This window comes from Cyprinodon variegatus, unplaced genomic scaffold, assembly GCF_000732505.1.
Source record: "Cyprinodon variegatus isolate N-32 unplaced genomic scaffold, C_variegatus-1.0 Scaffold625, whole genome shotgun sequence".
Taxonomy (NCBI): domain Eukaryota; kingdom Metazoa; phylum Chordata; class Actinopteri; order Cyprinodontiformes; family Cyprinodontidae; genus Cyprinodon; species Cyprinodon variegatus.
The window spans coordinates 377,967-391,750 of record NW_015151078.1 but is presented as its reverse complement, the minus strand read 5'-3'; the positions used below and the strand labels follow the sequence as shown (position 1 = coordinate 391,750).

The window sequence follows — 13,784 nt, the reverse complement described above, 5'->3', positions numbered from 1 at the left end:
TTTTACACTTCATAGGGAAAGTGGCCGTTTTTGGTAACTTGTGCACCCTTAACAAATGGAATCATTCCCAATCCCCTGTTTTCTTACCCGAATGACCATTCTACCCATATTAGACTATGGAGACACTATATATAGGGTTGTTTGCAAGTCCACTCTATCAAAACTTGACAGTTCACCACTCAAGTTTGCTGTAAATGCTCCTTTCAATACAGACCCCTGCGCCCTGTATTCATCTGTCAACTGGCCCTCCCTTCACAATCGAAGCAAAAATCACTGGTTCATATTCATTTATAAGAACCTTTCCCGCCGCTCAACATCTTATTTAGGTTCCCTGCTGCAGCCAAAGCCTGTCACACCCGGTCCTCACTTCATCTGCAATTACTTATTCCCAAAACCAACACTGCCTTTGGTCTTGCTTCTTTTCAATCTCCTGCTGCTTGTAACTGGAACGCTATGCAAAATGTTCTAAAACTGGATGGACTAATTCCAATTTCATCCTTCAAGACAATCATTTCATCCTTGTTTACAATAACTTGCAGCTTCTTCTCTACATAGTCATTTTTGGGCCGTTGTGTTTTAAATTGTATGTTATGTATGCATTACTAATGTATTATTTTAGCCCTGCTTCCCTTTTCCTGAGTGGTTACTCAACTTTTCAGGCCGCCATTGAAAATAACGTGTTCTTAATGACTTTGCTCTAAAAATAAAGGTATAATAATAATAAAACGACACTGTCAAGGAACGCTATGGACAGCGGAAACATGCAAGAGGAGGAGAGTTTAGTGTCGGAGGTCGTGGATGAGTCTCCTCCGTCATCCATTTTTTATTTAGAGGAGGAAAGCGGGGACAAAGATGTTGTGGAAGAGGACGCCAGAAGCATGGTTTAAAGCTGTACATGTTTGACCGTTGCGTATATTAGCTGCGACATATGAATCAAGATGCTATAACCGAAAATATTTGATTGACAGATGACCGTTGATGTATGATTGGCCGAATTTAGGTGTTCAGGCTGATGTAGAACTAACTGGCCTGCAGAAGATAACGGAAAAAACAACACATATTTTAAGACGGGATTTTTTTTTTTTAATAGAAATTTTCTAACTTTTGGGACAATATGGTCTGATAAAGAGTACATTTATTTACACGTTTAAGCTAGAATGATTTGAAATTTAAATATGGCTTCCCTATGACTTTAAGTCACCGTATTTTATTGGGACTACATTCAGAGTATAACCAGGAATTATCGCCTTTCACTCATGGAAAATACTCCCAGTAAATTACAAAGTTAGCTCTGTTTTACACTTAACCCAGTTAGTGACAAGCATTGAATTGCTGTACCTAATATCACCTGTAGATGGCAGTAGTGCAACGAAAACAGCTTTAACTGAGCAAGCCGGAACTCTAAAGAACAATTTCAGGCTGAAATAATGTCTTTCAAACAGGTAATTAAGGTTGTCTGTTTGTTTGATAAAAATGTTGGTAGCCCGTTTGTAAATAGCTGCCTTTCCATTCAGTATCAAACTGGGAAAATTGTAATTAAGAATGGTGAAGATTCTCAGTCATCCAGGTCCTACTCATTCCAAAACAGTAAAAAAAAAAACAATCCATTTGACTTTGTTTCCAAGTTTAAAGACGTTTTGCTTCCCATCCAGGAAGCTTTTTCAATTCAAAATGCCAGAAATAGCGTTGAAGCTTTATAGACCAAAAACAAAGTTTTTTTTTGTGCAATTTGGAATAGGGGTCGTATGGCTTCTTTGTCAGCCTACAATGCCCCATACCTGTATATATCTCTGAAAGGGGGGGCAAAACATCTTCAAACTTGGAAACAAAGTCTAGTGTTTTGTTTTTTTAACTGTTTTTTGAATATAATTAAGAAAATAAGTTTATTAAATGGAAACTGCAATAATAAAATAAAAAAAATGTAAGCTTTGCGAACCAGTGACTGAGCTGCAGCACTTAACCCCCTACACTTCTCCAGGAAGGTTTTCATTTTCGCTAACATGCTAAAGAAAAGACTTTGGAAACTAAAACTCCTTTTTTAGTGAACGTTGTGACTAGCAAGGCGTTAACTCACTAATATCTTAGAACAGAGTCATATTACGGAAATGATTAAATACTTGGTTCTGTAAAACTTGACATCATCCAAAAATCTTATTGGTGAAATTAAACTAAAAGCAAGCCCCCCCCCCAAAAAAATCAGATAATTAACAGAAGCTAAGAGAAAGGATGAAAAAATGTTGCCAAGCATTTTAAGCAAAGTGTACATAAAAAGGTTGCATATGTTAATACAACCAAAAAAGAAAAAACAACAAAAGTTTGTGAATAGCTGAGACCTTACAGGCCAACCCTGTATCACATTAGTTTGCATGAATCTGTACCTGGTTTTTGGTTTGAGGCGCTTTCTCTCGGTTGCTCGCCGGCAGCTGGGTTTCAGTCGCCACGGGCCCAATGGGAGTCGGCTAAACATACAGAGCGATGCAGGGAAGGCAGGAGGAAGAAAACAAACAAATCAAAGCTCGTTAATATTCATACTTTTCTGGTAACAAAAACCTAAAACAAAGACACTTTGATGCTGTTTTTTTATCGGCTTAATTTAAGGAAGGTTTTAATACTGGAATCAAAGCTGCTTAAAATACAACATGAAGTTTATCTCAGGCCTCCATCTTCTTCCAAGTCAGAACTCATCTAAAACAGCTGAAGAGGTTGGAACAAATCCATCACATGATTTTTGTATAAATAGTGTATTTTCACAAGTGTTTCCTCTTATTTAGGAACAAAATAAGTAATGGAGAATGTTATTTATCCTGACTTAAATCATTAAATCTTAAATTATAACAAGCCCTGCAGTAGGGGCTTAGAACTGAAGGTCAATTAACCCTTTAAAGCCAGGTGTATCATATTTGATACCTGAGTTTTTGAAACCTCTGCATCATCAGTGTTGATGTTTGTGTTCTTAAAACCCTGCTTTACATAATCAGACACATGTAGTGAACAGAAAACATATGAAAGATTATATAGAAATTTATAATGTATCAAAAGTGATGCAAAAATGCTTTAATTAAATGTATAGAAAATGTATATTTTTATTTAATTTGTCAGAAAGTTCAATGACAATTCTAATTTTGGAAAACTAGAATGTTCTGACAATTATTTCAAGGTTCAGGCTTTAAAGGGTTAAAGAGAAGACGCGTTCTACACCTGTAAAAAAAAAAAAAAAAAACACAAAGCAGAGGTGTCCTGATACAACTTTATCATTTCCAAGACGATGCTGATATTGCAACATTGAATCAATATGATTACAGCCTTTATTATGCAATACTTTTAATACTTACTTTGTGATGTGGAAAAATAGAAAACACTAGTTTACTTATTTTTTAGCCTAAAAAAACGTTTCACACCTGGAGGAATGGACAGACTGAGAGGAACACGAGGCCCCATTTCCACTCCATGCAGATGTGAACCAGATGTAAATCGTTTGGAGTCAGGTGAGCAGATCAGACATTTAAGAAACAACACAGATTGGGTCCAAATTTCATCTTTTCAAGTTCGATTTGAGTCTCAATCTCATACTTGGTCCATAATCCCACTCGTATCTGGTCCTTTAAAACGTGACTAAAGTGGAAACCAATGCGAATTTGATGTCACTTTCAATCGATATTTATTACAACTTGGGACCTACAGCATTGTTCTAATATCACTAAAAGCAAACAACATGATTCAAAGAAGTTAATGATAAAAAAAAGCTGTTTCAAAAGTGAAAATAAAATGCTTGGAGATTCATTTATAATGTGTAGCAAAATATAGATGTTTCCACTATTTTCACAGGGGGCAATTTTATAGTTTTTCTTTTAGGTTTTCAAAAATGTATTTTTTTTTTTCCCCCACAGATTTTATTTTTTAAATCTTTTCCCCCCCCAGATTTTTGTTTTCCGTTTTTGCACAACTTTTTAATGGCGTTAATTTTTCTGAATTCCACCCAGAGGTGAAAAGGGTGAAATCTGTCAATTATAATTAGAAAAGAATGCACTTTGTAAAACTTCCCATAAAAGCGTAAATACATTTAAAAAAAAATTATCTGAAAAAAAAAAAAACCCAAAGCAAACTAAAATAAATTAAAAAAACAAGTCAAAAATGGAAATTTGAAAAAAAAAAAAAAAAATGTTAAAAGTGGAACTTCAAAAAAAAGAAAAATGTTTTGAGAGTCATTTATTAAGTGTATGTAAAAGTTCAAACTATATTTTTACAGGTGGCCATTTTTCCTCCCAAATTGTATTTTTTTCCAGCACAGAGCACCCATACCTATGGAGGGGATCTGTAAAAATGGATTTAAAGAAAAACGTAATTGATTAAATCAGTCTGCTAAAAAGTAGGGTTCTGAACACAACCGTAGTTAGCTAAGATTCGACACATGCTTTGACAGTTAGCTTTTTAACCCGTCAAACCTTTAAAAAAGGTTATAACATTATTTTTCAGACTATAGAGCACACATCACTATAATCCTTGCCCACAAAATTCACATATATATACCCCATTTACACTACCCTTGAAAAACNAAAAAAAAAATGTTAAAAGTGGAACTTCAAAAAAAAGAAAAATGTTTTGAGAGTCATTTATTAAGTGTATGTAAAAGTTCAAACTATATTTTTACAGGTGGCCATTTTTCCTCCCAAATTGTATTTTTTTCCAGCACAGAGCACCCATACCTATGGAGGGGATCTGTAAAAATGGATTTAAAGAAAAACGTAATTGATTAAATCAGTCTGCTAAAAAGTAGGGTTCTGAACACAACCGTAGTTAGCTAAGATTCGACACATGCTTTGACAGTTAGCTTTTTAACCCGTCAAACCTTTAAAAAAGGTTATAACATTATTTTTCAGACTATAGAGCACACATCACTATAATCCTTGCCCACAAAATTCACATATATATACCCCATTTACACTACCCTTGAAAAACCGATCCATGCCGAGGCCGGTCCAAGCTCGGATCAGTTAGCCAGGCTATCTCGGTTCCTCGACTCCTCGCCTCCTAGTGACGATCTGCGGTATTACTGCCAGTATTGAAGGAGGAAATCAAGCAGTTGGTGGCGGTAATGCACCAAAAGTTGTTTGCCAACCGCCATAAAACACAAGAAGAAGAAGACGTAGAAGGAGGGAATCAAGCAAATCAAAATGGCGGCGCCCGTCACCTTCAGAAAGTTATGCTTGATTATTATTGCCGTACTTCGGTGTTTGCGGAGGGTCAGGCGAAGACGGCAACCTTTTGTGGATTGACTTGAGAAAGTCGGCTTTCGATTGTTGTTTATAGTTGTTCTTCTTCTTCTGTTTTGTGTTGGTTGGCTAGCAACTTCTGGAGGGGCATTAGCGCCAACTACTGGAATGGAGTGTGAATCGCGATGTGCAGCCAGACGGAGATGATGCGTTCTGCTCATGCGCTCTTGTTATCAGAGAACCGAGCCGGGGAAAAACCGAGCCGAGCCCACCTCTGGAACTGGTCTGCAGTTAGCTCGGTTTGGTTGTATCTAGCTCGGTTCAGTTCAGTTTGCTTTTTTATTTACACACGATAAGTTATCTTAGTTACTGAGCTAGGACCGGTCTCGGCACGGTTTTTCAAGGGTAGTATAAATGGGGTAATAAGCTCCACTGGGCTATAAGCCGTTAATGAACTGTCTCCCACCAAACCCGTAGGGGGAGCTCTACATATAGCCCCTGCAGTATGGACAAAGAAGAATGCTAGCTCGTGTTAGCTTGTTGGTTCACAGCAGTAAGAGCTTCTAATGAAAGATGGAGCTTCATCAGCTCTTTATTTCAGCTCTACAGGAGTTGAGCTCAGTCTCTTCATTGGTTCAGCAGCTTTAATGCTGCAAATAAATGTCAGAATGTGCAAATTCAGGACATTTGTTCTTTGCCGTGCCCGCTACTAAGCATCTTCTTATGCTAAATGAAAATTAGCCCCTCATTTCATTCATTTCCAACTTTGACTTCCTTCTCTGGCGGTTAGGAAAAAAATCAACAGAAAAGCTGCACCTTCTATTAATCTGCATGGTTCAAAGCGTGGGAAAAATTTGCGGCTTATGGTCTGGAAAATACGGTATGTTTTTATTGGTTAGATGAAGGGGCCAAGTGTTATGTGAAAGTTTTTATCCGTTGTTGAATCGACAACAGATAAAAATGCCAATATATATCTAATAAACCTAAAAAAACAAATGTAAAGACTTCCACAGCGGCTGCAAGTGCAAAGTTCTTGCTCTCTTATTAGTTTCAATGGGTGGCCATCAGAGAACCAGAACACAAGGCATCCCAGATGCTCTGAACTCAGAGCAAAATACAGGAAATCTGGAATAAAACCACAGCAGGAAAACCTTCTGTGTAAAAAGGACACCAAACAAACGTATCACTAACCAGTGGCTTTCCAGTCCAGTCGTACTGATAATCAAAGATGTATCCGTTCCTGTCAAAGAGGTCTGTGAAGAGTTTCCTCAGATAGTCGTAGTCTGGCTTCTCAAAAAAGTCCAGCCGTCGCACATATCGCAGGTAGGTGGCCATCTCTTCTGTTACACACACAAGCAAGGGCATTTCACCAACAGAGTTGAGCAGTGGAGCATGAGACTTGATCACCGTAAGCATGTTGTTTTTTGTGTTAGAAACACAAACCTGGGAAGTTCTCACAGAGCACTTCTATTGGCGTGTCCCGCTTTGTGTCTCCTATTTTCTGATATCTTTCCTTGAGAGTGTCGGCCTGAGGGGAGAGAGGGGAGGAGCCAAAATGACTCAGAGGAAGGATCCACTTGGTTTGACGGGAAATGACTGACTGGTAGTTTTCTTACCTTGAGTCCCTGCCAAGGCAGGCTGCCCCGCAGAAAGTACATAAACATGTGGCCTAAAGCTTCCAGGTCATCCCTTCTGCTTTGCTCTGCAAGAAATGATCCAGAAATAAACCCAGGAGAAGATCGAACAGATCATAGCCGGTTTAAACCAGTTTAGTTTGCTCCAAGCAGTCCAGTCGGGGCTTATTTTCAAACATTGGACTTAATAATACACAACTTAAAATTTCAGATGTAGGGCAGCTACAAAACAGTCAATCTTGATCCATTATTGTTGCAAGCAAAGAACCCGTTTTGGAAAAATGGAAATGCAAGGCGATTTTGAGAGCATTTTTTTTTTTATCATTTAATTTTATTTATTTTTTATTTTAATTTTTTTTTTCAGATGACATGTTTTCAGTTTTATGAACTGCTTTCTTTTCAAAATGCTTTTAAATTTTATCCTTTACTTCTAGGGCTTTCTCTGGAGTGAAGACACATTTATTTTGGTCTGCTGAATGTTAGCAACATTTCTTATGAGGCTTGAATAGAAGAAAACTATTTGTAAAAAAAAAATCAACCTGGCCGAGAAATAAAACAGAAATATAAAATCATATACATTTTTTATTTTTAATTAAAAACTAAGGTAAAGGAAAAAACATTCTGTATTTCTTTATTATAATTTTCCCCCCCAATTATAAAAACATTTTCTTTTCTTGCAACAATAATGTGACAAAACAAAAAACTTTTTTCCATATTTAAATAACTATCCCACTGCTGGAAATTGAATAATCTTTCAATTAGAAAAGAAAACAAAAATCTACAGCTGTTAAAAAACAAAACAAAAAAATCCAGACTTGCTAGAAACTGTCATTAAAGTGCAGAAGGGAACCTTTCTGCCTCCAGCTTTGCACCGCCAACAGAATAATTACTGTAATGTTGCTTACCCTAATAAACTTGAATCCGTTTTTCGACTTCAGAAGCGAGCTTTAAGACTAATGTTTTGTGTAAATCGTAGACATCCCTCCCAACCACTGTTTGCTCAGGCAAATATTCTTAGTGTTTATCAAGTGAATCAACTTCAAATAGCTTTATTCGTTTATAGCTTTATAAAAAAGTTACTTCCCCAGCACTTTTGTAATATTTTTACTTTTAATAATTAATTTCACCAGTATCCAACTAGTAGTACTTGTCTTATCAGGCCTCCTTACTCTCGTACAACTCAAACACAGTTTAGTGTTTTATACAGAGGATCAAGAATATGGAACAGTCTTCCTAACCTGACTCTGCCAGATGGATTTGCTCCGCATATCCATCTGGAAACCTTCCGTTGAAGTAATTTTGGGAAGGGGCGAAAATACTGGTTAGCTGATTGGCCTATGTTGGTGATAGACGGGCCAAATAAACCAATCAGATCAACGAAGCATATGACGTACTAACAGAGCGACGACGAAAACACAACCACAAGCCAGGCTTCTCTTGCCGAAACCAGTCGGGAGAAGAGCAAAAACATCTTTTCCTCTGAGAAAAGCCTCCAGAGCAGTGTTTTGCTCTTCTTTCAGTGAAGAAATACTTTGTAATTCCCATAAAACTTGCTAACGCTAGTTTCATCGGCTGAAGCCGCCATGTTCTTTAGACTGAACTGTCGCGCTTCTCGTTGCGTCACACCTCAACCCGCCTCAAAGCCAACGCTGATTGGACGTTCGTTTGGTCAACGGCTCCAAATTTTCTTCAACGGAGAGTCTCCAGACTGATTAGCGAGTGAAACCTTGAAAGCTCGCGAGATCAGGATGGTCTCACGAGGCTACAGTCTTCCCACATCACTGACAGATCTTCTAAAGAACAATTTAAACGGAGACTAAAATTGCTGCTACTAAGTATTCTGAATTTTCCATATGGATTTGTGGTCTAAATTATATTTTAAATTGTTTTATACAAAGAAATTTTGTTTTGTTTTTTTTTTGTTTTTTTTTACACAATATCATATAGATGTCTGAAATGGTGAAATATATTTGTTTTTATGGAGACTGCCACTGATTAAGCCCCTTGAGGGTTTTTCGGCAGTTGAAACATTCTGTTTTTGTTGTGAAAACAAAATAAATAAATAAAATAAATAAATAACAACCAAAATACTACCTAGTGAAAGAGATCCATTCCTCTACCCATCTGGCATGAAATTCTGAACCGAAGCCCAACCTGTCGGCTTAATCTGGTTTGCTTTCGCAACGCAGGGAGAAGCAGGATTTCCTTTTTAAGAAAACCAAATACGATAAATCCGACCTGCCATCATGATCCTTTAGGAATCACTCACCTTTCCCCAAATGTGTATTGATGCTCATGTATCTGGCAGTTCCAGTCAGACTCTTGTGTTCTCTGTATGGGATATGCTTCTTCGTCTCAGGGTCTATGTACTCCTTTGCGAGGCCAAAGTCTATGATGTGGATGGTGTGTTGCCGTTTAGAGCCGGGTCGGCCCACAAGGAAGTTCTCAGGCTTTACGTCGCGATAGATGAGGCTTCGGGTGTGGACGAACTCCATGCGGGTTATCTGAAGCACAAGATGACATTAGAAGAACTTAAAGCGAGAAAGTTTTGGTTTTATTAGCTTTAAAATGTCTTACCAGCTGTATGGCTATCATGAGTACAGTTTTTAGAGAGAAAGTCCTGTCGCAGAGGTCAAACAGGTCTTCTAAGCTGGGTCCAAGCAGCTCCAGAACCATGGCGTTATATTTACCACATGGTCCAAAGTAAAACACCTGAGGTACACCATCTGGAGGATCAGGAGAGGAAGAAAGGACAACAAATCAATGAATCAGGGGTTTAAAACCAATTTTATTAGAAGACTGGCAGCTTTAAACTGCTAAAAATGTAATGGGGATAAAAGACAAATAAAAAATAAGTAACAAAAAAATACATTTTTTAGAAGTAGCCTTATTTTTCTATACTTTCCCCCAATGAGAGGAACCAGGTGCCTTTAATAACCAGTTTATCCTGAATTAGTGACAGAAAAAAGCAGGAAATGAACCGTTTTTAAACAAAACCCAACTCAACAATAAACATACCCAGTAAATTTATACATGAATAAAAATCCTAACAACTAAGCAAATCCAAAGTCATAAAAAACAAAGAAATCAAATTTACTCAGGCTGGACAATATGGCCAAATTCTTTAATATTATAATTATAATTATAGAAACGTTTCTTTAAAAAGCCACGTTTCTTTAAAAAAATAAAACAATAAAACTACATAGAACGTCAGTCAGTGACAAATGCTGTAACCACAGACTAATGTGGATTGAAATATGGGAAATAATAATAATAATAATAATAATACATTTTATTTAACAGCGCCTTTCTTGACACTCAAGGTCACTTTACAAATAATACAAAAAATAAATAAAAAGAGATGAAAATACAAAATACAGATACAGGAACATAAAAAAACAGAGAACAAAAAACAATTATGGATAGGGAAAAGAGCAATGCTATTGAATGAAATTACAATGCAATATTTATTTATTTTGAATTTTGGTTCACTGTTACTGCAACCAAATAACACGTTCTGTACATGGAAATAAAAAACAAAACAAATGCAACCCCAGAAATTAAACTGAAAAACCTCCTAATCAAAAAAGTATTCGAGTTGGATGGACATAGATTAAATTCACAGCATTAAAAGACTCACTTTTATAATAAGGCTGCAACAAGCAAAATAGGAAATTTTGAAAAAATGGACAATGTATATTAAGGATTACTAACCACCTGCTCTTTGTAAATTGTTATGTCTAATATTTAAAATTTTTTTTAATAATAAAATACAAGTAAAAAAAAAGGTTGCAAAAAAAACTATTTTCTCAGATTTTTTTATTTTTATAGATTTGATATTTTTCAGTCTTATTCCATTTTCTTTCAGATTTAGTTTTAAAAACTGCATTCTTTTCTAACTTTGTTTTACAGATAACTTCAAGCCAAGTGCAAACATTTGCTCTTGACCAATAAAAAAAGTTGCCAATGTCCAGAAAATCCAAAGAAACGCATCTCTGTGCCAAAAACCATTTCCATTGACCAATTAAACTGTAACTATAGAGATTATACTCACAATCAGAGCACAATTTCTTAAGCTTAACAGTACCGTCAGAATTTTATACAAGGACATGCCTCGTTTCAGCAGTCATCTCTGACTGACGTTCCATGTTTTATGTTTTTTTTTTTTATTATTATATATCTAAAATATATTGACAGTCTTTCTAAGGCCTTTATTTTAATGTATATGTTTAAATGAATTCTTAATTTAAGCAACAGCGGAACATCTGTTAAGTGAGTCGGCAGTTGCATGTATTTGCCCATCTCTAATAATTTCCTATTAATATAAATAATAGTCCGAAAAAAATACTGTTGAATATTGAAATATCTCATGAAGCTATATTTGTATGGATAAAAAAAATACCCATATTGTCACATTTTATTAGATGTTAGTATTGATTAAAAATATGGCAGAATGGCTCTTAAATGTAAAACTTATTTCTAGGCAAACATTCACTTTATTTTCTGACTAACAAAATATTTAAACCTCCAGCCAATAGGTGGCAGCAAACTGCCCAAGAGCTCATTATTCAGCCGCTCATCAGCAGCCGCAGCAGAACAACAAGATCTTGTGTGGTTTTCCAGATCGTTTCGGGGTAATCTATATATATAGATATATATATATAGATATATATATATATATATATCTATATATATATATATATATCTATATATCTATCAGGTCTCAAATTCCTCGTTTCCCAAACATTTTTGTTGAAATTTGCTTTTTTCCCCCCATTCTCTAGCTTTTTCTCCGACTCGAGTTTCTTTTCTGAACATACTGCTTTGCGAGCAACCGGAAGCAGTTCCACGCAAATATATCGTGATATATATATATACATCTTTTAATAAAGCATTTTAAATGCCACAATAAACACATTTAATGAATTTTAATGCCATTTAAGGCCTTAATTCAAACAATAATAATTTAATTAATTTCAATGACCCGCGGAAACCCTGATATATATACATACACAGACACACATACACATATATAAATATATATATATATATATACAGAATGAAGTCCTTACATAAAATTCTTAAAGAGTAGACATGCCTTACCTGAACTTCCTAGTTGTTTATAAAAGCGATATTCTAAATGCAACTGTGGCGCCCGAGACTTGATTGGTTCCTGCAAGAGATTGATTATCAGAATCAGAACACTTAAAAAATAAAAAATTAAAAAGCTGCACGGTTAAACCCAAAGGGTTTTCAGATCATCAGACATCAGGCTTAAAACATTTTACAAAATCTTTTCTGAGGAATCCTTTTAGAAAACATGTTGTTAGCATCAAGTTCTGCAGTCTTCACCTCAATCACTTTTATGATAAATTATCATTTTAAAATCTATTGAGAATTCGGCGAAAGTCCAACAGCAAACCAAATTGATTAGAACAGTTTTTCTTAGATTTTTGTCCTTTCTACAAAAGACTTTTTCACTAAAGTGGTTCCAGTACCAGGGGTGGTATTACTGGGATGGTGTGAGCTCACTTCTTAAAGCTGCGGCTACAAAAGAACACAAACAAAAAAACAAATAGCTAAAATAATAATAATCCATGCATGTCAAAAGAATAACTAACTTCCATTAGATTTAGGCAACATGTCAAGAATATAAATATCAAATTATTGATAAGACATATCAGATAATTCTCTTTTGTTTACTGTGAGATGCTATACATTTATAGTCATACTTTTTTAATGCAAGTTTGTTGTTCTTCAACCAGGATCTTGTGTTTATGACCAACAGTTACAGTTAAAGAGAAAACTATATCAAGATAAATATATTAAGAGGAATTCATCAGAGAAAACGGGCGTGCTAGACTTTGAAAGGGGAGTGTCTCAGATAAAGTCTGTGAAGGAGGAGAGGCTCAAATCAGAAGCAACATGTGTCTCTTTAGTCAGGCTCAGGGGGAACAGATCTGATCAGAACCGTTGCAGAAGGACCAAGTGTTATAGAGAGTGTTGCTAGCTGCTTTAGCTGTGGTTTGGCTATGACTGCCGTGGAGGACGGTCTTTAAGACACTGTTCAGTCTGCACTTTTTAAAATTAGCTGTTCTATATTTATCTGGAAATGTTTTTGGTTTAAATTTAAACTCTGTAAATCACCTCATGCAGCAACATTTTTTCATAACATTCTTGTAGAAATTTCTTGACCAGATCTTTAAAATCTTTTACAATATTATGGATATTGAACAATTGTGAGTGGAAAAAAAAGTATTATGCCAAAAATGCAAAAAAGATGCACCAAAGCAGAGTACAAAGTTAGCCTAGAGCGCTCACAGATGGTGAGAAAATGAGTTAAAAAAAACAAACAAAAACAAAAAACACAGGGAGCCTGTGTGACTTCTACATCTGAATGCAACAGGAGGCTCCTTGTACTAAAGAAACTTAGAAGACTTTAAAGTTAAACTATAAACTTTTAGGAAGTAGTTTTTTGGTAGAAAAAAAAAATGCACATTAAAATCAAATTATATTTCAGGAAGAAATTGTCTCCAGGTGATTTCTCTTTTAAATTAAACAGTTTCTCAATAATAATGATGCAAAAAAAAAAAAATTAAAATAAAACGAATTTCAAACGAAATTTTAAAGTTAATAGTTTGGGAACCAAAATGGTAGTTTTGAACATTTCCAACCATAATGTTAAGAGATTTATTTTTAGGTTAGTTTTTGCAGTGAAAGCTGACACTAAATTAAAAGAAAAATTTGGTTATATTCAGAATTTAAACTTCTGAAAGTACTTTAAATATGAAATTATGAACTGTTAAGTGCCTTGGGATGACATGTGTTGTGAATTTGTAGCCTCGTGAGACCATCCTGATCTCGCGAGCTTTCAAGGTTTCCCTCGCAGATCAGTCTGGAGACTCTCCGTTGAAGAAAATTTGGAGCCGTTCACCAAACG

General features: G+C 35.6%; 1 protein-coding gene across 1 annotated transcript in view; it reads right to left on the bottom strand.

The window, feature by feature from the left end:
• The window catches only part of LOC107096465, a 42,036-nt gene that overhangs the window by 11,940 nt on the left and 16,312 nt on the right, over positions 1 to 13,784 (bottom strand). Inside the window, exons 3-9 of the mRNA XM_015393127.1 lie at positions 11,948 to 12,017; positions 9,422 to 9,570; positions 9,114 to 9,348; positions 6,827 to 6,912; positions 6,654 to 6,738; positions 6,402 to 6,550; positions 2,379 to 2,459 (exon numbers count right to left, since the gene is read on the bottom strand). Coding sequence (XP_015248613.1) covers positions 2,379 to 2,459; positions 6,402 to 6,550; positions 6,654 to 6,738; positions 6,827 to 6,912; positions 9,114 to 9,348; positions 9,422 to 9,570; positions 11,948 to 12,017 — 855 coding nt within the window. The remainder of the gene's footprint in view (positions 1 to 2,378; positions 2,460 to 6,401; positions 6,551 to 6,653; positions 6,739 to 6,826; positions 6,913 to 9,113; positions 9,349 to 9,421; positions 9,571 to 11,947; positions 12,018 to 13,784) is intronic.